Below are 25335 nucleotides of genomic sequence, written 5' to 3' on the forward strand. Positions count from 1 at the left end.
AAACCTCAAGCAAATATTTGTATACGGAGAACTTTTTTCCAAAGTGAGCTCTACAAGCAAGAACGAAGATGAATTTCCCTGGCATCTACACTTCCAGTATCCCAACCTTTCCAAACATAATCTGCTATTCAGACTCTGACACAGCAGACTGGCCCCTGTGTATTGCAGCAACACGCAAGCAGCAGCCCAGGTCCAAAGTCACTGTGGTATTTTAGTCCAGCTTGTTCCAGCTTCTTGTTCTGTTTGAAATGGGATGTTGATCTCCAGCTGCTAGCCAGCATGCCTGGGTTGTGCTCGGAGAGTTGGTGCTTTTACAGCCAGACTTGATACCAGAGTTCAGGGAATTAACTGGAAGGTCTGAGTGCACCATTTTGTGCAGACTCCATTCTTTTATTTTCCTAAAGAATTACTAAGAGAGAGAGTGTCTAAAAACTGGTATTAATAATTTGATGTCCTTCAGGGAATCTGGTGAAATGTGCTTGTCAGGAAACACTTCCCAGGAACGTTCCCTGGAGGCAGGCAAGCCAGCCTCTGGCTTTTCAATTGTGCACGGCACGATCTGAGTTCATAGGCATGACAGCAAGTTGTGCTTTCTCTGAAGAGCCTTCCAAAATGAACCAAAAGGAATCTCCAGATAGCAGAAAAAGGCACGTAAGAGTAGACCAGTCAGCTTAGATAACATGCCACATTCTTGGTCAAGTAGACATAGTTTGATACAGCTGGAACTCCCACGCATACAGGCTCTGAGAATCCAGCAAACATCTCTCATATCCTTTTACAGGAAAACTGCCAATTGGAGAAAAACATGCACAGGAAATCAACTGAGGGTGGGGAGAGGGAGATCACGTAACAAGCTGTCTGTCCGGGCTTCCAGATATCAGCCATGCTGGCTAGTAGTGATGCTGGTACACAGCTGCTGGGGTTGTGCCATTCTCTATGTGTTTCAGGTGACAGGAGTGACAAAGCAAATGTTCATCGAGAGGGTAGCAGCGATGCCCGTCTTCGTCATTCAACTCCATCCCACAGTCCTGCAAAGAGAGGTCATACACACTTAATTAGAGTGTGTGTTAATCTCCTAGTGTCAACTGGGGTCTGGCTTGCAGGAGGAGGATGTTGTGACTCGGACAGAAGATACCTCGCCAGCAGCTCCTTCCTAATAATAAGTTCAATATTTGTCATGAGCAGGAAAGCATCTGGGCAGCCTTGTACAAGTTTGTCTTAAGTAGTTTTACTGCATAAGCTTTATCTCATGGTGAGTTGAGCCCCCACATATTTAAAATGTGCTCGTGTTTCCTTATACTCTCAGGTAGGATTCACCACTTTGCATTAGATTAATTGCTGTTGTACTAATGCAAAACTGACCTGCAGAGTCAGGGTTTCTTTCCACTGCATTACAAGCACAACGATAGATGACATCTACATATTTAATTCACATTACATAAGTATGAAGGCTCTCCGGAAAGCCCTGCATGAATGTTTAACAACTCACATCTCTTGGGATTTTTTGGGCAGCCATAGCCTCTCCTCACCCCTGACCACACATTCCTTTCTTTCGTAAGTGAAGGTAACTTACACCAGACAGCATCAGTCATCACCTCGGCATTTTTGAACAATCTGACTTGGAAATCAGATACACTAACGTGATCTGGTGCTCAAGGCTTCTGAAAAGCAGCAACAGAACCTTACTACTTCAACACATTTCCTCCATTAACAAATAAACGGCGAAGTTTAAAAGTGATAACTATTCTTTTTTTGCCCATAACTTTATGGATAGCAAATGAAATCACAGTTGGGACTTTGGTCCTCAAACTGGAAATTTCTTAGCCATTGATATTAAGGATTACACAAAGCAAGGTTTGAATTGCTCATGCGCTGTCACCGTAAGGGAGGAGATCTGCTTCCATTTAAAAAATAATTACGAACACTATTAAGCACCCATCCCCCTAGAAAGCTGCTGACCTACCTCACAGTGATAACATTCCACGTGGTAATCCTTGTCCATGGACACGACCCGAATGGTTTCATCAGACCCCTGTAAGCATTCAAGCAAATGAGAAATTACAGAGGATTACAGGAGGATCAGACAAATGCACTCTGTGGATTGTTTCCTGCAACAATATAAATGTTGGACAAATGCATTTTGGCTGCTGGTTGGAAACCACAAATAAATCCTACCACCTACAGTTATTTTTACACCAAAGCTTCATCATCAGTTCACTGCAGATATCCTTTAAATGTAACATCACAAATGTAGAATTCTCTCTGTTTACCAGTCAGAGCTATCCCAAACCACGCACTGATGATTTGGTAGTTTCAATATTCCACATTCCTCAGAACTTTAACTTGTTTTTTGAAGAGACCCATCTCCTCAAAATATTAACTTGAGTTATTCCCAGAGGGGTCACATCCCTCAGTGACACTAATGGCAGTATAATCTCAGCAGGAGATGAATAAAGCAGCCTGGCCCAGAGGGAATAAGCTGGGTTATCAAGCAAAGGAAGGGTCACATTTCAAGGGCAGTGTCAAAAGGCTTAGGTCAAAAGGCTGTGCTCTGGAGGAAGCAATTGTCTCTCCCCATCCACAGGGACACTCATTTCAACGTGGGCTCAAGTGTGAAAAAGAGCAAGAGCCAAGACACACTCCCTCCCCAGAGGGGATAAGAAGTAAAAAGCTCTCACCTCAGAGGGCAGAATGGGAAGTCCACATGCTGCACACTTTGGAGCTAAAACTCTGCAAAAGAAACAAGAAATTGAAGGCAAGTTATACATCAACATAAAAAGCGAGACCTGCTTGTTCTTGGTGATAAGACAAAAAGCTACAGCTGTAAACAATTTATCCACAGGAATGTTTTACATCCCAAGATCATAAATTAATTTTAGGATGGATTTTAAGTAATGCCTGGCACACATTGCTCAGCCAGGCAAAAAATAAAAATAAAAACACTGTAAAATTCTTGGCCATTATTAAGAGATTTGAAAGAGAGAATGAAGAGAAACTGAGCCAGACTGGCCCCAGAAAAACAATTTAAAAGAACTGGCTGCCTTGCACTGGGGCAGGAAATCTCAGAGAAAACGCCAAAAGACAGTTCAACACAAGAGACAAGGTTCATCAAGGGCTCACAACACAAAGTAGTACAATAAATAAATGAAATTGCAGGGAAACATGTCATTTCAGAATGACAGTGACACACGGAGGCAACTCTAATCTTAGCACAATATAGAACAAATCCAGGGACTGCTTGAGCAACAGTTACTATCTGTCTGCTCAGAAAATAGCAGCATGGAGCACAAGTTAGCCAAACGGGCACTCAAAATGTATGCTGCTCTAATATCGTAACTACCAGCTAGGAGTGCAGCTCTTCTATTTTACTGTCCAAGTGACAAGTGATTTTTAAGTGGACTTACCAGTTGTTTAATTTAAAGCTGGGTAAAAAGTTTTCCTTTGCATGTTCAGTGGTGATGTCTAAAAGCATTCTTTGAAAGTCAAACTCAGCCCTGCAGCTACACAAAAGCAACTCACACTGACTTTCAGTCTTCCTTCAGAGCAGACTGATTTATTTAATCACTGAACACTCCGTGAGCACTATTTGGCACTTACCCTGCGACACCACTACACACTCTGTGCTTTGCAGAAAGGGCAGCTGAAGCCCAGAGGTTAAGTGACTTCCTCAAAGTTACATGGGAATTCGGTGGCAGGGAAGAAGAGAGACATCAGGAGCTTCTAGGGTCTAGCCCCATCTTCAAACTTCTAGCTTCTAATCCTGTATCTGTTACACTAATCCTAATTAGCATAAAAAATAAATTAAAGGCTTGTTGACGGGATTATATCTGATGTATATTTTGTCCTTACTTGTGGTAATCTCTGACACAGTAGATTTTGTTTTCAGTGTCTACAGTAAATGGCACACCATCCAGACACTCATTGCAGACCACACATCGGAAGCAACCTGGATGATATGATTTCCCTAGAGCCTGCAGGATCTGCAATAAACCAAGAGACAATAAAAAAACGTGTGAACAGGCAATAAAGGTGAAAATAATACACTCACAGCTTTGCACCAGACAGTGCTGCACGCTCATCAGCAGTGTTGTGTCATTTTTCAGGCAGCTCTTCTAAAAAACGAGTTAACAGGAATAGAAAGGGCAGCTGGAATCGATACAGATTGCCTGGTTCCAGGGAGCTGAATTATTAGCATGGGTAAGAAAATAATTTATGGAATCTCATTCAAGATGTTTAGCATCACAAAGGATAAAAGCAACAGGACTTAAAGGGAAGAAAATAATTTCTGAAGTCAAAAGGTGGAGAATACTTAGCATAATCACAAAGCAATACATACCAGGCCAACACAAAGAAATATTTCTTTACATTCTCCGTGAAAGGTTGAAACAATTACTATTGCTAGGTTTTAATAACACTTTAGATTTCTAGGAGCTTTGTACTCACTAGTCTGGCCTTCTACTTAACATAGATTATGGAAACTGTGTTGAACTCAACAGCTGAAATTTACCTTCTATATAAAACAACTTTTCCAATTTTAATGCTTTCCAGTGTAAGTGGGCAAGCAAAGATAATTAACGACAAGCATTAGAAAACCTTGGGAGGAGTGCTGTGAACTAATCACCTGGAAAGTCCTCATTTCTTTGCCATGGTCATAGTTCTATGCCACCAGCACCATGATCGCGATTTTTTCTCCCTCCAAATCACCCACAACCAAATAGTGCCTGGTGCCGGCTGAAGGCCAGCTAACCCCTTAAGACATTGTTCCCTCTCTGCAAATCCTGAACGGACGGTAAGGTGTCATAAGCTAAGGAGAACTGCCTGCTTCATCAGGATGTCCACACATCTACTGAACGCTTTTGAAGGACCTGGACAGATCTGAACTGGTTCACAGTCTCTGGGTCAAACCAGCACCCCAGAGTGCCAGTCCTGTGCCTCCAGCACACACACACACAGCTGCGACAACGCAGCAGCTTCATCCTCACGGTACATGGGAACCCACAGCTTGACTCTAGCAAAAACAGGCTCGGGAACACTGCAGAGCCACTGCCCTTTTGCGCAGGATTACACAAACACTGTGCAGGGAAGCCCAAAAAGGGATGAAAGAGCTGAAGGCTCCACTTTTCAACTTGCACTGAAAACAGGGTGAGCAAAGTCTCTGTACCACACACAGCAGGGTGCTAGCTTCATATCCTTGCAAAAAAAAACAACAAAAGGCTTAGTGGATTTTCTTTCTGCTACCAATCTCACACTAGGCAGACTAGCAGATGATAACAACAGTACCAGATATGAAAATGTTTTGCTTTTGATGCATTCTTCTAAAACACTGTGGGATTTTTTTTTCCTAAAGCAATTATCACTTACCATGTCCATTATCAAATGGCCACAAATGAAACACCTGTCAGCTGACTGCTGGAAACCAGAATACTGCAAGGACAAAAAAGAATTGGCTTAACATTTCACAAGGCTAGTAGAGCATAAGCAACAGCGTTATTTGGCGCTATTAAGCTTTTGGCATTATTTGCTTGACCACTTTCTGTACTCCTTACACAAACTAAACCCTCCACTGTTGTTTTTTTGTTTGTTTGTTTTGTTTTGTTAGAGTATTTGAAACCGTGGATGGGGTCATGGAGAATATTCGATAGACATGAGACAGTAGGTGTTCAGAAGTACAACTTCTTGTAACTTTCAAGTCCTAAATTTAATTTACTACATAAGTAAATACCATAAATGCAAATAAGGCACTTATTCACAAGGCTTACTTCCTTATTTGACCATGTGAATCTACGATCCAGGAACTTACTGTGTTTATCACATATTCATATCACAACATCTGCCACATTCTACCTTTGTTTACACTGTTCTATGCCTACCGACGATTGTCTGAGGTCAGTGGTGGTGTCCCAGCTCTTGCTTACAATCATATTTTGCCCTGAACACCTTTTTTTTTTTTTTTTTTTTTTGCTGCTGTTGCTATGATCTAATGCTAAGGAACTGACTGCCATGCACACAACACACACCTGAGGCACAACACATTATCTGCCAAAGGTTTCAGTCCTGTCTAAATGGTGGAAATGCAAATGGTGGAAACATGGAACACTTCAGATGCATTTAACCAATGTTTCCATTTTCAGCCTATGTAAAATATCCTGGTGAGAGCAAAGAAGGCTACTCTGTTTCTCTTTGATAGAAATCACTAATCTTCTCCAGTAAGTAGGCAAATATGACTTTTTCAAGTCTCAGTGAAGGCTTAATCTATGACGGCTTGGGGGGCTGACAGCTTTTTGCATTTTCTGTAGCATCAGGGTAGTGGTGTTTATCTCTACCAGTGAAGGAGAGGACTGTGGAGTTGCTTCACGCTCAGATACATTCAGACAAAACTCACAGAGGGCAAAGATAACCATTAAAATGCCCAAGCAAAAACAGTTCACTGGAAAAGGAAATTCCCTTGTTCGTTCATTCTTCCGTAGCGATTCACCTGCTCTTATCTCCCGGAATGGCAACAGAGGCACACCTTGAAGGAGACATCATAAGAGACTACAGCTTTGACTGTGGGCTCTGAACCCTGAAACTGTGGCCACTAGTGCTGTGTGAAATGCAGGCAACGCTGCCAGGGAGAAAGTCTGTGCAGCTCCCATGGAGGCTGAGATGCGATGGCTCTGTGGGAGCACAAGGGTCAGCTGTGAGCTTACCAGGAAATCTTCTTCGCAGAACACCTTTCCATTGACAAAATAAAAGGCTTTTCCTCTCAGCTTTCGACCTAAGGGAAAAAAAAAAACAAACAGGGAGAAGAGAAAAGTCAGCAGAAAGCAAGGAAAAAACGCGAGCAAAAAACAAGTGCTGAACAGTCGTAACAGAGAAGTGATTCACAGTGAAGGCATCAGAGCAGGGCAGCCATGAGCTGGAGAAGAGCATCCGCCTCCAGCACAGGTCCTGCCGGCCTCCAGCCCCACTGACCCTGCTTTCCCTTCACTGGCAGCCGCTGGCAAGCACTTGTTGCTGGATCCTGACAGCAGCCCCGGGCTCCGGGCAGGAAGAGGGAGGTTCACAACACGGACACGCTTCTGTCTGCTCCCCACCAGCACGTTCATTACTGCAGCTGCCAACTAAAGTCTATGTATGTTCAAACGTACATAAAAAAGCATTTTTTTAAAACCAAATGTCCTAATGGAGATATGATGATGTTTTCCAAGAAAGGACTCCACATATGGGGAAGAATTGTATTTACTACTGCTTTTGTGTTTATGCCTTGCATTCAGTCTGTGTTCAGTTCCACATAACTATGGCAACACCCACTCAAGCTGCTGCTCTCCTAAAGGGGGACCTAGAGAAAAAAGGTTAGGCTTTGCTTCTTTGTAAAAAGCTGCTTCTGCCTCTTTGCAGCCCTCTTCCCCTGTTGGGGCAGGGGTTTGACACACAGACCGATGCTGGAGCAGCTCCACTTGTTCTGCTCAGCCAAGGGCCCCCAGGAGCATGCCCAAGGCAGGACCTGGGGCAGGGCTGGTGACAGGGGCTTGCCAGGCACCTGCAGAAGGAGCCGAGCCACTGGGGCCCAGACACATCCCACTTGATATGCTGCATGTGGCAAAAATCATTAAAAATACCATAATTTGATTCTTGGTCTATAAATGCGGAAGACACCAGGTCTGGAGCTTACCTCTTGGTGCTTTCTGGCACACTCCTGTTTGGCAGCCTTTGACAAATAATCATGCTGGCTGCAAAGCACTAAGAAGAGAAGGATGCCAAGTGAAGCCACTTCAGTAAACTAAACTTCTTGCTGTTTGCTGGCTACGCCAGAGGGCACTCTCAGGCTGGGAAACAACTCGCAGTGCTATGCGGGACATGGGAGGCTCCAGCGCAGCCCAAAAGCTTTCCACTGAGACCAGCAGGGTGTCCACTGGATGCCACAGGGGCCCTAAACATGCCTCTCCGGCACACTCATCATCGTTTCCTACTGATCTCTGCTGGAGACCACTGAGTTACCTGGAGGTGAGAGATGTCTGAAACGCAGCCCTGCTAAACTGCACCGTTCAGTTTAGAAAAGAGAAAGAAAAATGCTTCACTTTGGTTTTAAAACACGTGGTACTGTGGGCTCCGCTGATTTTCCCAGATGCCTTTCTACCTGTATGTAATGTCTCCTGAAAGCCAAGCTGGCAGTGGTGAGGAAAAAAGATGCACGCAGCCACACAATGTGGATGTTTCTTCAGACAACGGCCCTGGCTGGTGCAGGAGCAGTGCCTGTCCCAGCAGACGGGGTGAAGCTGGGATCGCTGCCACCTTGCCATTCCTCCACGGTGACAAAAAGGCCTTTACCGGGCTTTCTGCACCCGGTATATTTTTAACCCTGTGACATTAGCAGGTGTAGACTGATGGCAACAGACCTTCGGGGAAGCCACCACAGCCGGTGCGCTGGCTCCTGCTGTAAGCTAATCCAGCAAAGGAATAAACCCCTTTATAAAGGATTTTTCATTTGGCTGTTGGTTTTATGTAGGCCCATGCAGAAGAGGTGCTAACACCAAGAGCACTTTGAGGAGAGAAGGGAGGGATGATTTAATTACTTTCTTTAGGGGCCAGGTGAACATTTTGACTTATTTTTAGCTCCTCTCCTCTCCACAACTGTCTTTTCTTTAAGCCCCTGGAAGAAACCTGAAAGGAAATTTGCCAAAAAAGTGAGGCACCGCAAGGCAAAGGCCGATGTCCCCCGGCTCCTCCGGCAACGTGAACGTGCATGGGACAGTGCCTGACATGAAACACGTCCCCCTCAACAGTGACACCTCTGACCATAGGCCTGCAGGGGCTTGGCGCAGGCCATGCTCCAGCACAGTTGGGCTGTCGTAATTTCACTGCGAGGAAGTGTGTCAGGGACTTCAGCGGCATCTACAGAACCACAAATTGATGATTACTGCGTTTAAATATGCACCACTTTAAATATGGATCACAGTGACTACAGGGACAACGTCCTTGGATAAAACAAGGAATATTAATGCATGGCTTGCCACTTTCACAACCAGTTGCTCTAATAACGTGTTCAACTGCCATCTCCTGACTGTATTTCACTTTCACTTCACCCTCAATTTAGCTTATCTCTCATCTGGAAAAAAAACAACAGACAATTACCATTCTCTGGCATCTCAATCCCTTTGTCTTCACTCATCGTTACAAGATTTCACGCCCCCTTCCCTGACAGGAAGCTTGGGCCGCGTGCTTTTACGTAGTGCTCATCCCCGGCATGTCTGTCTGATCCACCCAGCTGTGGGGCCTTCAGGATGGCCTCACGGTCATTTAAGCACCAATTTCAGAATATTTCAAGCTTAGTCACTGGTGCCTTCGTGCTAAAATTAACTCTATTCGCTTAGTAGCTGATCAGAAGCACACCACTGGGCCGCACTGCCTGGATGCTGGTGCTTGTCCATCGTTTTCTCAGCTGGCAGCTCGCTCCGAAGGTTACAGAGAGGTTTACCAGGGACTTGCAGGGGCTCAGGGAGGATGCTGAGAGAACTGTCATTTGCTGGATGGGGAGCTGGAACAACTTTCTCTTTTGAAGTTGCTTTTCCATTATTTGCTATAAGGGCAATGGAGGCCACAAACCCATGTCCAAAGACCAGAGGTTGCTCTTGGTGCGTGTAATGGTACAGGGCCGTGTCCGGATCCCAGGGCTCGGTGGGGATGCACCAAGGACCTTACTTCTCTTACCTGGGAGCTCCCTGTGGTACCTGTACAGCAGCTGTGCAGGACTCGCTGAGACTGGCAGTGACTCCTGGGGTCCCTTTCAAGCTGACAGCCCTGAGCCTCTGTCATTACAAACATCAGCCTTCCTCACAGTGCCACAGCTACGAGATACATGTGGGCATGTGATTACCAGAGGCAGGTGAAACACAGAGGGGTTTCAGTTTCTGGATGCAGCCTCCTGACACACTGCTTGGGTAGCTGGCTGGAAATACCAGCCTTCTAGGTGCTCCAGATCAAAACAAGCTCCTCCTCCATCCTGGACAGCTCTAGCTGTATGTAATTCTTCCCCTGTTTTTCATTTCCCCTAGGTAAAGCTGGGAAGGTTGAGATGGAAGAACCCACCCAGGTCCATGTGCATCCTGTAGCACCACAACAGCAGCACATGGTGCCCAGAGACCCAGCACAGAAGTCCCTGCTGCCCATGGAGCACAAGATCCACTGGTCCCCATGCTTTTTTGGGGCCTTCTGTGGATAATGACTTTGCTGACAGGCAGGATGGTGTCCTGCCGTGTGTGGCAGACTAGGCAGAGCATCAGAGAGCTCTCATTATTTTCTGGTATCTGCCCCATTTCTGTTGGCCACCATTAGAGATAGATGCAGCAGCGAATCTGACACAAATGTCAGTGTTTCCTGTCCGCTCTGAAACTGGGGCTGTGAGAAAGGGTCACTCAGGCCTGCACATACTCCAGATGAGGTCTATTCAGCTGAGATCAACAGGCAGATAACCCAGTTCAGATCAAAGGCTTGGTGAAACTGTGGGCAGGACGTGATCTCTCTTAGAAGAAACTGCACTGAGACAGCAGCCACGTTACCAGTCTCTCTCTCTCTCGGCTACATCAGCTGGATTGTAAAATTGCAAAACACCGTCGATGCTAGCAGAAAACACTTGAGATAGTAAAAATAAAACTCAAAGAAAAGAAATCTGAGGCTTGAAAGCCAAAAGCATGCTCTGGCATATGAAGCAAAAGGTTAGCCACCACTAACGGCAAAGCAACCGCAGGTGAAGGCAGAAATGGCTCTTCAAAGGGAAACTCTGCAAAACCACAGCAAGCCATGTAACTGAGCAATACCTCTTCATTGCTAGTGGCAAACCCAGCAGCTCACAGACCGATACACTCACCCTGGGACAAGCAGTGTTAGGATCTCAGACTCCCTGCCCCAGTATCGGACGCTCTTGGCTCTGGGGACAGCTTCTGTGCTCACCAAAATGCACCAAACCAGGTGGTGCTCAGAGCTGTCCTCCCACCCTATCATCACCAAAATGCTTGAACACACAGAGGAAGAGGGACCCGGGGCAGCTTCTACCTCCTGAGCAGTGTTCCCTGTGAGATGCAGCTGGGACCTCTTAAAATCATAGAGCAGCTTGGGTTGGAAGGGACCTCGAGAGATCATTAGGTCTGACCTTCCATGGGAAAAGGGAGCCTCGACGAGATTATCTAGCACCTTGTTCAACTGCATCTACATCTTCACAGCACAGTTAATCTTATGCCTCTTCTTAACAAAAAACAGTATTTTGAAGATTACTTTAAAAACAAAAATGCCAGAAAGATTAGAAATATAGTCCATTAAAGGATTCAGCTCTTTTTCTTCATCTTGTCCTTACAATTTTAGACCCTCAGCCAACTGCTTCTGCCACGTGTGAGCTGGACGTGTACCCTTCCAGCATGGATGTCTACTGAGGATGCCTGCACCATGCCAAAACCCTTCAGCCCAGACCTGAAACCGGTATTGCCCTGCGACCAGGCCAGGAGAGGAACAGGAGAGAAGTGTCGCCCTACCATGGAAGCTGCCCTGCCATTTCTCATGTACAGTGAGCACTCATGCCAGACAGTGGGAATTTCTCACCAGCGAGCTGAGAGCCTGAAGACAAAAAGTCAGTGAGCACAAAGCAGCAATTTAGAGTGGAGTGGAAACATGCACTGATGCCTGTCCTTCTCCCAGACGCTCTGCAAAGCCAGGCATGTCCGCATCTTTGCTGAGATTACTTTTGCTAAAAAATATATCGTTTAGTGCACAGCCTCTTGCATGATCATTTTACTGATGGGATGCTGAGGAAGGCTTCCTGCCAACACTTAACAGTCCCCACTTTGTAGATCCACACATCTCTCACGTGTGTCATCAGTGCAGTGGTTTTACATTCAGAGCCTGCGTGAGCCAGTTACCAGCACTGGAACAGCTTTTGCACCTGAAGATAACTGCATGTGTGAACATGCTGAGGGGGAACACCCTAGACAAGGCTGTCTGCCCGTCTGTCTGGGATTAGGCTGCACTCGCTTATAGCATTATTTACTGGTCCCAATAAAAACCATGGCCTGGTTGTTCCAGGAATTATACACCAGTACAGGGCATGCTTATACAACATAATGAGCCCAAAGATACCAAGAGCAGCATAGCTCTAAGTAGCTGTGCATTATTATCACTGCAGCACGACTAATTAGCTATAGCAGAGGGCTATGCTCGCAGTTAAACTGCTTGATACCTTAGCTACCTCGTTTAGTAAATGACCCTTGATACCTTTAAACACAACTACATTGTGAAATATATTTAAAAAAAGATCCCCACAGGGTAGCGGGAGACAGCCAGCTTGTGCTATTGCAAACTCAGCCACTGGGACAGCCGCCTGTTACCCTTACACAGACATCAACATTAATCTGAGATTAAAAAAAAATCATGTAGACATGTCAAAGGTTGACTCCTGTAATCTGGCAAACACGCAAGATTTCCACCTCTTTGTAGTAAGGGGTCACAATCTGGTCCTCGCGTGGGTCCTTCTGCTGCAGTTTAATGTCAAACCACCTTGCAATCAGTTCTTTCTTCCTGACTTCCGTCCTCGCCTACTGATTTCCTTCATAGTCATCTCTGACACTTCCCTTGCACTTTTTTAGCTTTCAGGTTTCCTCCGAGGACCAAGCAGCGCGAGTACAAGACCAATATGCTCTCGAGCGTGCTGGCAGCAGGGCTAGAGAGGTCTGTTTTCCAGGCAGGTATAAGTCTGCCTGAGTCCTAGAGAGAAATGCCAAAACAGCACAGCAGGTTAAAGCGATGCTATCTAATTAAATATGTATCATTTGTCAGGCTAGATACTGGCCTGTACTGGTTAAATAATAAATGTCAGTATCTGGAAATACCTGTGGGTTTTGGCATTCTAGGGAGGTGTAGGCTAGTGATTACACAGAGACGTGAAAGGTTAATGTGTAACCAACCATTTGATAACAAAAAAGGTTTGTCTGACAAGCAGAAAAAAAAAAAAAAAAGAAAAAAAAAGATGCAAGCGGACACCATAAGCTCGCAGAAAATAGCTGCATGACTTTCGAGGACTTTTTTTGAACCTACTTTCATGGCTTTTGTGTAAGGCAGAAATTATTTATTACTGAAGCAGCAAAGAGAGCCCGCATTTTTTCCTCCCTCTCTCCCCTCTCCAGAAAGCTACCCTGTTTGTGTGTTTGCCCTGTAACAAACAACAAGATAAACGAGACATTTATGCCAAAGTAATCACTCTAAATCTGTTGGTTTGACCTCTAAGCCAAATTTTCTGCATTACATGCCAGTGGCTCAGATAATACAGAACATTTTTTTCCTGACAACTGAACCCTGTAACGAATGCATAGCTCTGCTCGACCAATTGCTCTCCTGCACCATTTATCTCTGACCATAGGATGTCGGGACACAGGGGGTGGTAGGAAATACGGCACCACGAGGTATCAGCCCCCCCACCCCTTCAGACCCTCTCAGCTTTCTGTATCTGGGAAACCAGCGCACCATTTGGACACGAATCCAACCATGAACAAAATTAGAAATCCTCACTAAAATGAAAACAGCAAGACAGAGGATATAAATATCTGGAGGACAATATGCTTTACCTTAATAGGTAATTTTGTGCTATTTATTGGAGGGGAGATATTCAGCGTTCTACCAGAGCACAGATTTTAGGGCTGAAATCATGAGCAACCTTGACTTCTCAAAGACAGTGTGCTCTGGATGCTGTCCAAGATGAACTTCACTTGACCTTAAAAGCACAGCCTCACTACTTACTTTTCAGATAGAAAGCAGAGTTTCCACATATGCTGCTCAAGACGTGCTTTGCAGCTAGACAGGCGATGCTGTCCAGACAAACATGTATTTTTCTGGCAGTTAAAACAAATCCCAACATATCTCCCACAGCGGTACCATGGTGCAGACCACAGAAAGCCTGCAGAGGCACATGCTGGGGACAGACCGGCCGGCGCTTCGTCCACAGTGGAAATCATCTCAGCCTGTGAAGGGGGGTTCCGTTATGCTCTCGTTTATGCTCATGGAGCGGTGTGCCCCCAGTTTTGCAGAAGTACACCTTCTGTGTTAAGCCAGCCTCCCTGAGAGTCACTCACTGAGAGGTTACTGGGAGGGGAAGCGGGCCAGTGCCAAGGCTGAACCACAGCAACGGCATTTACTGCTGGCAGCGTAGAGCCTCTCTCTCCCCTCAAATGTAGCTAGGAAGACTCGCAGGAGATGCTAGCAAGCGAGTCCAGCCGTCCAAGCAACGAGTGAACAAGAGGACTCTAATCACCGCCGGGCAGCAGTGAGCGCTGAGGCCGGAAAGAGAACAGTGCTCGCAGAAACGTGTAGCATTTGAAGTACATTTCCTTTTCTCTTTTACCAACAAATCGCCTGGGAGCAGGGAGGGAAGGGGAGAAGTCATTTCCTTGATCTGCATACTATGGGCCTTTTTGTTATTGTTTGCCTGGCGGTGGCTGGACTGGGAAGGAAAGAAGCGAACACATCCCCGAAGGCACAACGCGCTTTTGGTGAACAACCTGAAGGCTGGACCCTCGGCGGATTTCTGGAAGTCTGCGTCTCCCTGGTTTTTGGACATTAGTAAAGAAGGTTTTTTGTTCCACAACTTTCACATGAGAAAATTATTTCTGCCCATCCCCTGCGGCGGACAACCACTGCTGCCTGAAAGGACGTGTAAAAGGGTACACTTTGACCACTGGTCACATGCAGCCTTTTTCTCTCGTAGGGCTCTACTGTATTTTCTGCAGTGTATTTCTGAAGCACCAGTTGCACAGCTGTAATTTTAGAAATTTAAGACAGCTTGAACCTGCTGCTGGATTATTTTTAACAGGAGCTCTGCAGGGAAGGGCAGTTCGGAGCCTGACTGGACAGGGAAGGAGAAAGGTCCCTGAAACAAGGCCCCGGCTGCAGCCAGGGATCCTCTCCACAGGAGAGGATTTCAAATTAGAAGAGAGGACAAAAGAGCAAGCGGCAGGCTTCTGAGCCTTTATGAAGCTGCCGTCCTGTGCAAACACCCCTCTTTCTTTTAAGTTTTCCTGTCTTCAGCCAGATGACGGTGCAGTGCTCCACTGCAAACCTAGGTGAGGCCAGGCAGTTGGTGCCGGGCAGCTGGGGAACCAGCGGAGTTCAAGGTTCAGCTGCTATTAAAAAGCACACGCATCTTTCTATATTTATTCCTACTTTACAGCTCCAAATAAAACACTAGCCTTTACAGTCCTGATGAGTTTACAATTCTAAATACACCACAGGAAAAACAAAACAAAACAAAAAACCGTAAAAGTTCATCTCGGAAAACCAAACTGATACATGCAAAAGCACCAGATGGATGATTATTATTTTTACTGCTGCCACATATGTAGCTACATTCCTAAAAATATGCTACTAGCTCCGGGGCTAGGCATAACAAAACAGAAAAACCACCGCCTCACAAACACAGCCGCGATCCGAAACCGAGAGGCCTGGTTTCTGGGCCCAGCCCCATCGCAGGCTTCCTCGAAAAGCCCCCGGGGAGAACTGGCACATCGCAGGGCTCGCCAGGCTGAGACCGCGAGCACAGCACCCAGCTGGGAGCGAGGAGACGGGCTGTGGTGTCGGGGCACAGCACTGTTGCGCTGTCTGTGCAGTTTACAAATTCCTCTCCAAGCCAGGGATGCTCAAGGCTGGCTCCCTGCACGGGATGGTGGATGATAACGTTGCAAGGTGTCAGCCGCAGCAGCTCGCCTTTAGATTCGCAGGCGGGGAGGTAGAAGGGCTTTAAGGTCTGCCTGGACACGTGGGAGAACCTAAACCCCAGTTAAGGCGTGCTTACTGCCACTTGGAAACAAAGCGCTCGTGTAAAAAAGAAAACGTGGCTATAACTGAGAGACAAAGGAATGAAAATAACCTCCCCCCCACCAGAAAGCAGGAGGCAGGCACAATCCCAAGTATCTTTTCTACATGCCTGCGAGAATCTATTCAAAAACAAACGGCAGCAGCACCACAAAGGCACACAGCTGCAGCAGCCTCCAGCTGGCAGACAAATGAACAACCGCATCCTTCTTTGCTTTTTCCCCTTAAACCAGAAAAACGTTAAGCCAGAAGAATTTGTCAGAGGGCAGAGCTCGAGCGGGCATCGGGTGAGGGGTTACTTACTGCAGGCTCCGCAGGTGAAGCAGCCATCGTGGTAGAGGTTGCCCATGGCCTGGCAAGCCTGGTTTGCTCCGTACACCCCTTTGCTGCACTTCACGCAGGTTCCTGCAAGAGACGGAGGGCAACAGAGGTCAGAAGCAGGGTTTGGGAGCCTGGCTGGCTGACGCAGGGACGGGCGGGCCCGCCACGAGGGTTATTGCACCTGCAATTTGGCACCGCTGCTCAGCTCAGGGCCGGGCAGTGAGTTGCAGCCACACCACGTAGGCGACACGCGTGTCACGTTCCCCGAGGAATGCTGCTAGCAGTGGCCACTATGACCACCCAGGCTGCACAGCTAAGGCCTTTTGCAAAAAGTAAACTGCACAGCAGGCACAAAGCCCTGTCTCTGCTCCACAGCGGCCCCGTGGATGGGACTCCCCTTCCGGGACTCTCCCTCCAGCACAATGTCCTGTGACTCAAAGCTCCTTGCAGCAGGGATCGTCTGCGACGTCTCGCTCCCACCAGCCCGGCGCGAGGGACAGCCTCATCCTACTGGAGATCCTTAGTCACGCTGCGGTTAGCAAAACCTCACTGCTTCTGGGGTACCGCAAGCTCCGGAGTCACTGGAAAGGGCTGGTCAGAGCTGGGAAGAAAACCAACACAGGCAGGAAAGCACCGAAAAGTAACTCCCCGTCCTGGCAGCACGGCGCTGGCAGCCCCCGTTTGGTTAGCGATCTCTTCCCGTAGCGGAGAGCTGCGGCCGCCAGCTCGCATGCACACGGATCGAAATGCTCAAGAAGCCTTTGCAGTAGCGCACGTTTGCTGAAGAGCAGAGTTAATGTTCCCAGACAGGCTTTGTGCACGGCACCGCTGTCCCTCGAGCTGCCCTGAGCCCCACTGTGCCCAGAGCCCGAGCACCCACCGATAAACCCCCCGAGGGAGGTTGCAAGGAGTGAGAAGTTGCTCTGCTTTGCCCAAATCGGACCTCAGCTGAAAGCCTGGCTTGGCTGCAGGCCCGCCCCAGCGCCCGCACTGGCACCGTGTTTGCAAAACTTGCTGGTTCTTCTCAGACCAAGCAGATTTATCTCAGTTATTTACTGAAACAAGCATTTTAAGAAAACAAATGGGATTGGGAATGAAAGATGAGATGAATCACACAGGCATTACCAGAAATAAAAAATAAAGTAAGAGACAAGATAAGAAAAATTTGGCTTTTCACATGCCTGTGCTCTGTCCCAAACGCACACAATCTGCTCCAGCCTGACGCGTTGTGCAATCGCCCAGCACAAAAGCAAAAGGCTAGCTCCCAGAATTCCCCCCCTCACTACAACAACACGGAGTGGAGAGCAGAAAAAGTGCAGATTTTGTAGCTTAAAAACCTTCTTCCCGTGATATTCACCAGGCTTTCCAGAGGAAAGCCGCCCTCCTTGTGCTGGATGTGCCTGTGTTTTTCCCTCCTCTGTGCCAACGAGGGCTGCTCCAGAAATTGTCCCGCATGCTCTCATTCCCCCTCTGCAGAGCAGTGGGCACTGAACGTGCCCGAGCAGCCACAAGCTACCTCCTGCCCGGCCTCGTGGTGCTGCCGAGCGTGGGCACTGCCCTGTGGTTCCCTGGGGGTCCAGCTGCATCTGCCACCATCCCTCCTCCGCTGCCCCGTGCCCCTCTGTGCTCTTCTTCGCCTCCTGCTCAACCCTCCCGTCCACTTATTCCAATATTTAGGCCCCCTGAAACCGGGGGAAATAAAGGCAATGAATGGAAGGGCTTGTAAAATAAGTTGGTGATGCTGCCTGCGAAAAATGTAACACGTTAAATTAATTACTCCGCTGTGTAATAACCAACCACACTATAAATATTTATAGATGTCCTACGGCAAGGATGACAGCTGAACAATGGCACTACGGCAAGGCTGCGTATAGTCTCTTACACTTCTCCTTGTACCTGCTACATCTTAAAAACCAATTAAATGCCGGTAGCAACCGGAATTACAGAAGCCGGCCTTTGCATCTTCCAAGTACAATACTCTGCAGTATTTTTAGTGACATCCTCTGGGGAAAGAGAGGGGATTCTTAGTACTTTTTCCCCTCTGCTTCTTTCTGCCGCTGTGGCTCGCTCCCTGCTGCTGGCACGGCCCCGTTCCTCCAGATCCAGCTCTGCCCACTTTTTTCCCTCCTCTGCTGAGCTCCGCAGCCTGCACCCAGCCCTGTGCCATGGCAGATCCCTGCCCCTGCCCTGCTCCAACCCAGCTCCGACCGACCGCAGCGGCTGCGGGTGGCTTTCTTGGCATAGTGCAATTTTTACCTAAAAACATCACCAGGCCTTATTAGGCGTTATTAGGGCGTAATGTTTGTTGGCTTTTTTTCCTCCTGCAGCAAGAGGACGCTGAGCCTGAGGAACCGCGGATGCGCAGCGCTGGTGAATTCACACTCGAGCGCACCGGCAGAATGGCAGCCAGAGCCGGGAAGGGCGAGGGATGCGAACTGCTGACTTCAGTCCAATTTCTGCTGGTAGGGCAGCTTGGCCCCGGGGCAACAAAGAAACCTCTGTTCCCTGCCGCGTGACGCGGCGTCAGGCAACGGAGGAGCCTTGGGGCGCAGCGGGGACCGCGGATGGGCCGGGGGGGCCGTGTCCCTGTGCCCACCGTGCTGGATGGCACTGCCACCACCCAGGAGCAGCTGCCAACCCACCAGGCCAAGCAGGCCGGGAGCGTCGCTATTCCATTCTGACCGTATCCCGCTCCTTGCTAAAATCTCACTGCAAGGAATGGCGAACAACAGCATTTCCCATGGCGGGTGGCTGTGATTTCCTCGCACCAGGCATTGTCTGTCTACACACCAAGGATGGCGTGGGGTTGGTTTCATCCCCCTCTTCTCAGCAGCATCCAGGACAGCCAAGCTTTCCTGAATGTGTTCCTGGTCAGGTTTCCCAGAAATGCAGGTCAAGTCTGGAGGGCCAAATGCGACAGCGTGTTGCGTCAGTGGGAGCGACAGGAGAATGAATGTCCTGGTGCATCAGTCCTGGGTTAGAGCAACACAGTGGCAGGAGACTCTGGGCATGTATCTGCACACACAGCTCATCCAGGAATGGCTCAGAAAAGCAAGTCTGTCCTACTCCTTTTGCTTACACATTTCCCCGACCAGTTTGATTCTTCTCCATCAGAGGCAACTGTTTATTTTTGCAATTCCCCACGGTTTGGCAAGCTCTCCGCCCCTCCTCACAGGAGGCTGGATTTGTGCTGAAGGACACCTGCTTGCATTTGGGAGAAGCCTCAGAGCCTGCATGTAAACACCTCCGGTATCATCTTTCCTGTCTGCCCAGGCATGCACACAGCTAATCCAGAAACGCGCCCTGCTGCCCTCGGGCTCCAAACCAGCTTTTCTCTTACCTTGCTCCCATTTTACGCTCCAACAGGCAGGACATTCGTCAAGCCTTTCAGTGTTTCTCACCCCCCTCTTGAAGGCCCACCGATTTGTTCTGTAAGAACAAACTCCTCGACGCATGCACACATTTTTCAAAGACCATCTACTGAAAAAGAGCTCACCATGCCACATCCATCATGATGCTCTCAGTTCTGCTGCTTTTACACCCGATGCCGGCTCCCTGTGGCTCACCTTGCCAAGTCATTTCAATGTTCGGCGTGACAGGGACATGGCCTTCCCCCATACCATGTGCCTTGGTATGTTGCTGTCCAATACTAAGCAATCACCGGTCCCAGAGTGCTGATTCCAAGGAGACCCGGAGTCCTGTGAGAAACTGAGTGCCTGGAAAACGCGGCAGCCTGACCTCACTCATCACTTGGTATCATCACTCACGTCAGCCCCGCGCCACCACTCCAAGTAGCCAAGGACAGGTACTTCCTGCCCAAAGAGCCACAAAGCTGGAAAATGCAGTTTTTCTGTGCTGTTATTTGCAAGCCCTGTTGTCGAACCCCAGCTTCGCTGCATTGCACACAGTCACACATGCAGTGCCAGTGAAGAATAAAATCGAATTCCTGCCAGTGACAAGTTAAGTACCTTGCAGTGATGTAAGAGATGGTGCTGACTCCAGCGCAAAATGAATGAGGCTCCTCATTCCTTCCAGTCCCCACAGCGACAGTGTCCTGGCTGAAAGACCTATTGATCCTCTGTCTGAACTCCTTCCTTTTTCTCTCCTTCTGGTGCAGACTTTCTCGTAACAAACCCAGCTGAACTTCCAGGAGGGAAGCACCCGCCCCTCTGAAGAGGGGCATCCCAGACAGACACTCACCTGCTCGGTTCCTCGCTGCGAGATGAGCTTGGTGACCTGCACACAAACTAGTCCATGCGCTGAGATCCTTCCAGCCTTCCTTGCTCCACCACGACTGCCCTCTTCCTGCCTCCTCCTCCTCTGCGCTGCAGACGTGGGTTGTGCTGTTCTCCCAGCAGCAGGCAGGGAGGAATGTGCCCACCAGTGCCCAGTGGAAACAATACTCTTATTATCACCCGTGTATAAAACAAACCTTGTGAAAACGCCCATTTTAACCTGAAACTCTTCTCTCCACAGCCCTGAAGTTACCCTTGTGGCCTCTGACACATGCCGGGGCACTGCTGTCAGCAGCGTTCGGTGAAGTCTGCAGGTGTGGACAGCTTTAGAGTTAAATGATTTGAGCTTCCTGCAGTGATAAAATGCAAATTTCATCACACGTAAGACTTTGAAAGAGTGTCACTGGCCTTCGGGCTGATTATACCCATCCATACGTGCTGGGGTTCCAGCTCTCTATCGGGTTTCAAAGACTGGGCTACAGCTCTGCTTCTGCAGAGGGGAAAAGAAATCTGCCGGCTTCGGCAGGTCTTCTCTGCCGTTCTGCTGGGAAGCGTCCTGGTATTCTGCAAAACAAGATGCCTGGGCCCTCCTAAACTACCTGCAGCATATCAGCTCTGTGGAAGGAAGCAAGTTGGAACTTAACACCTCACAGATATTTTCAACAAGAAAACCATTCACGAATATTGTTTAGAAAAGCTCTCGGTAACTTTGTAGATGGTCTATCAGATTGAGACTTCCATCTAGCTATATGGAATAAGCACTGGTAAAAACGTGGTGCTACACCCTGCACCTCCACATGCATCCCTCCGTGCCTGCAGATCGTGGAACTGTTCTGAACCCCAGGGTTTGCTAAAACAAGTGGTAAAACCTGGGCTGTGCTCCCACACCAGGCTCCCTCCGCTCAGTGACACTTGCCCGACGCAACGGTACCAGGACAGATGGACCTGTCTTGCAAAAGCCTCCTTGTTAGCAAAAGCAGCACCCAAAGTCAGCAGAGCTGAAAGTGTGTGAGATAAAGCAGTTTGGCCATCTGCTCCTCAGTCCTGGTTTCATTCCCTGGCTCTGATGGCAAAGCTGCTGCCTTAGACTTCGCTGTCACAGGGGAAAGTCTGCGACAAAACAAACTGCTGATCCTCTTTATCACTACGACATAAAAATACTAATTTTCTACCCTAAAGTTTGCTAAGTTGAGGGTGCACAAACACATATTCAAAACACCAGCTGTGTCCTTTACTATTCCAAAGGAAATAGAACATCTGTGAAAAAATGAAAATAAAAGCAAGAAAGAATGGGAGGAGGGGTCAGAGAGTTAAAATACCTCTGCACCAGCCCTTGCCCTCCCTGGCCATCCTCAGGGCAGGCCTGGTGAGCCCTCCTCTGAAGAGCCGAGACTCCACAAAACTCTACATCTTCCTTTGCCATGCTCACATCTTCTCATTTCTCACTCTCTAGCTCCTTCCTTTCCCGTCTCTCAGGCACCATGCATCAGTGCAAAGCCTCCTGCCAGGAACACATCAAAACACCTTGCTGGGAAGTAGGCAGCCTCTGCTCCTTCCCCCTCTGCAGGACTCAGCGGGATCACCAGCACGACCTGCCGTGTTGCCAGCATTACTACTCCCTCATTACAAATTTCCTGCGAGATAAAAGCCCTCCCCTGGCGCTTCCACCTATTTCACGACAAAAATGTAAAAATAAATCTAGCCTCCAATTACATCCGTCTGCTTTCTCACCTCACTTCCATGCACGTTGTGTAGTAGGCACGACCTAGCTGGCTTACTGGCAACCAGTAAACCTTCACATTTTTGCACACCGTCTCCCACAGGGTTTCTCTCCCAGCCCATGCTCACGATCAGCTCCTTTCCAGCAGTGCTCGGCTCTCCTGAGGTCGGGTCCTGAGCTCAGCCAAGCGGCACGCGCCCCGCACGGCACGCAGAGCAACCACGCACGTCTCTAGGATAATGTGATCCAAGTAAAGCAACTCGGCAGATCACTTTTCTGCCAGAGAATAGAAATGTATCTGCCCTGCCACAAAGCTAAATTCGATCTCAAATATTAAGATAAACAATCGCAGCAAAGCCCTCTGCAGGCGAGTACCAGCACTTGATGCCAAGAAACACATTTTATTATGCAATTTGCAACTAAACACTTTGCGGTCCCTTCAGCTATGTCCACGAAGCTCGGCGCCAAGTCCGCGCGTAACGCGGCTCCTGTACGCGCAGACCTCCACCAAGCAACCCTGCTCGCAGCGGGCAGGAGACACGAGGACTGCTGGCTGAGTCGCACATGGTTCCTCTGCACCAGGGTGGAGAGTCTAATCTGTTCCTGCTTCTGCTTTTGTGACCGTGGATCTAAAATGGTGAGGGAAACACAAACTAGAGCCGCTCCTGTCACTTGCTACATTAGCAGCAGCGCTCTCGGCGGTTCCAGCAAGAGCAACGCCAGGTCTCCTTTTGCTAAAGAGACAAAGGGCTGAACTCTCTCTGCTGTTAAATCACAAAGAGCAGCAGGGAGAAAGGAAACACTGGCTTCTCCTGTGACTTTTTGCCATCCTGTGGTACTAAATCAGTTTGATGGTACGCTTATATTCTCGTGCTGATATCCCTGGGCGTAAGCGGTCTCTTCCCATTGCAAAGCACAGACACGAACCTCTGGTGGTGGTCTGCACTTCCTGTGGACCCGACATTCAGTCTGCAAGTCGCCTGCTTTTCCAAAATATCTGTGATCCGATGAGAGCCAACAGGGACTGACACCTGGGGGCATGGGAAATCCTGGTGACTTTGGGAAGCCACCAACCTTCCCAGCCCCAAGCATCTTCTCTCCATGAGATCCCACAGGCACTCACAGCCAGCTCATTCAAATCCCTCTCTGGCTGCAGCTCCCTTGCAGGTCGCACAGCCCAGGGCCACCGCAGCCTCTCCGTGCAGCCATGCGTGGGGATCCTTTGGGGCAAGCACTACCTTTGGGGTGAGCACAGAGCCTCTTCCATGCTCAGCTGCCTCCACAGCTTCCATTGAGCTAAGCTGCCTCCTTCAGTCCCGCAGGGCACGCAGGTGTGACGCCGTCCCACTCCTCAGCAGGCTACCTTTCCATCCAAGCGTGCTTTGAGCACGTGGAGAATCATGAGTGTTGTGAAGAAAAGCGACTCCTGGGCAGCAATGACGGACACTTCAAAAGGCACTGCTCCAGCTCGTGCTCAGCACTGTCCTCCCCAAAGCTGCTTCCCTGCCTGTGCTTAAAATTTAAGGATTAAGAAAAAAGCATCATAGGAAGAAGAGCTTCCAGTACCTGTGATAAATAACGATTACATAAAAAAAAAAGAATGGGAACAACAGAAAAAGTACAACCCAACAGAAGTAACCGTGAAATACAACCCCGAAGGCGTGAACACTGCAACGACAGCCACCAATGAACCACTGTGACACCGACACACAGACTACGTCCTTCTGCAGCTGCACTTACCGAAGTAGTCGGCCTTAGGCCGAGCATCCATCTCCTGCTCCAGGCGCTGGGTGAGCGCTTCCAGCTTCAGCTCAGCCGCAGACGGCCCCTGCTCCTGCTGCGGAAGGAGGGTCTGGCAGGGCAACTTGACTTTGGCTGCGCCGGAGCCCTCCTGGTGCCCGCCGTCGGGATGGAGACTGCTGATGCTCTCTTTGAAAGGTGGCTTCGGTGCATCAGAAGTCAATGGACCGTGTGCTGCTGCTGGGTGCGAGGTGCCCAGCTCAGGGCCACCGTTGGGCCGGTGGTTGTGGCCGTGGGCCACGAAGTGGCCAGCGGGGCCAGGGTGGGTGCCAGCTTGCTGGTAGTCCACGCTGGGAGCGGAGCTGGGTGGGAAGGCCCGCGGGCCGCCCTGGTACCACAGCTGGCTGCCGTCAGCAGCCGGCCCATCCACAGTGGCCCTTGGACCGCAGGGCTCGGCGAGGGCTGAAAATCCCGTGGTGGGCTGTGCCATGGGAGCCGAAAAAGAGGAGGACCGGTGCTGCGGCATGGCTGCCGGCACTCCATCCTCGCGCCCAACTGAGGGTGCTGGGGCGCTGCGTACGTGTGAGAAGGACGAGGACCTCTGCCCGGCCGGCTTCGGCTCCCGGCCCCAGCCGCCCCGCCGGCCCTCACCGCCGTTCTCCTGGGGGTCTCCACGGGGCTCCACTTCCCAGCCCCGCCGCCCTGCCTGGCCCCCCGAGGTGCCGCAGTCCCCCGCAGTGGGTGCGGGGAAGGCCCTGCAGGCGCCTGGCCGGCTGCAGCCGGGACCCTCGGCCGCCATTTGGGGCTGGGGTCCGGTCGCGGAGGCCAGGGGCGGCTTGGCACCGCCACCGCCCCCCGGCTGGGCACCCCGGGGTGCCGGCAGGCTGGACCGTGGCTGTGGGGTGCCCAAGCCGGCCCCGCCATTGAGCGAGGCAGCGGCGGCTGCCATCAGCATCTCCTCCTGCTGCTGCTGCTGCTGCTGCTGCTGGAGGTGGATCTTGGCCATTTTGGTGGCGAAGACCCGCCGGGTCTCCTCGAACTCGGGGTTGTTGCCGGCCGCTCTGTCCACCCGAAAGAGCCCGTCCTTGGAGGCCTCGTACATGTTGAGGTCCTCGATGAACTTGCTGGCCTCCAGGCCCAGGTCGTCGTACTTGTCCATCTCGCCCCGCGCTCTGCCCCGGGGCCGGCCCGGCAGAAGTTCGGGTTTTGTCTTCCCTTTCTTTTTTCTTTTTCCCCTCTTCCCGCGGAGCTGCCGCCGGGGAGGAGGCACCGCAGCACCGCCGGCACCGCGGAGCCGGGGCCGCCCGCTCCGAGCCGGGTCCGGGTCCGGGTCTCTCGGTGGCGGCGGGGCCGGGGCTGTGCCCCCGCTGCCTCCCGGTCCCTGCCGGTCCCTGCCGGTCCCTCCCGCCGCTGCCGGCCCGTCCCAGGCGGCGGGGGCGGAGGCGGGGGCCGGGGCGGAGCCGGGGGGCGGCCCCGCAGAGCTGCAGCCGGGTG

General features: G+C 49.8%; 1 protein-coding gene across 1 annotated transcript; it reads right to left on the bottom strand.

Annotated features, from left to right (window-relative positions):
• Nucleotides 1–3: 3 nt before the first annotated feature.
• LIMD1 (LIM domains containing 1) lies at nt 4–25031 on the bottom strand. The gene is made up of 8 exons (XM_035317051.1): nt 23842–25031; nt 16129–16230; nt 6690–6757; nt 5362–5424; nt 3850–3980; nt 2679–2730; nt 1964–2032; nt 4–1028 (listed from the first exon to the last, which is right to left on the bottom strand). Exons 1-8 carry the CDS (start codon nt 24998–25000, stop codon nt 891–893), a joined length of 1782 nt encoding a protein of 593 aa, XP_035172942.1. The 5' UTR covers nt 25001–25031; the 3' UTR covers nt 4–890.
• Between the last annotated feature and the right edge of the window lie 304 nt (nt 25032–25335).

Source organism: Oxyura jamaicensis, chromosome 2 (assembly GCF_011077185.1).
Source record: "Oxyura jamaicensis isolate SHBP4307 breed ruddy duck chromosome 2, BPBGC_Ojam_1.0, whole genome shotgun sequence".
Classification (NCBI taxonomy): domain Eukaryota; kingdom Metazoa; phylum Chordata; class Aves; order Anseriformes; family Anatidae; genus Oxyura; species Oxyura jamaicensis.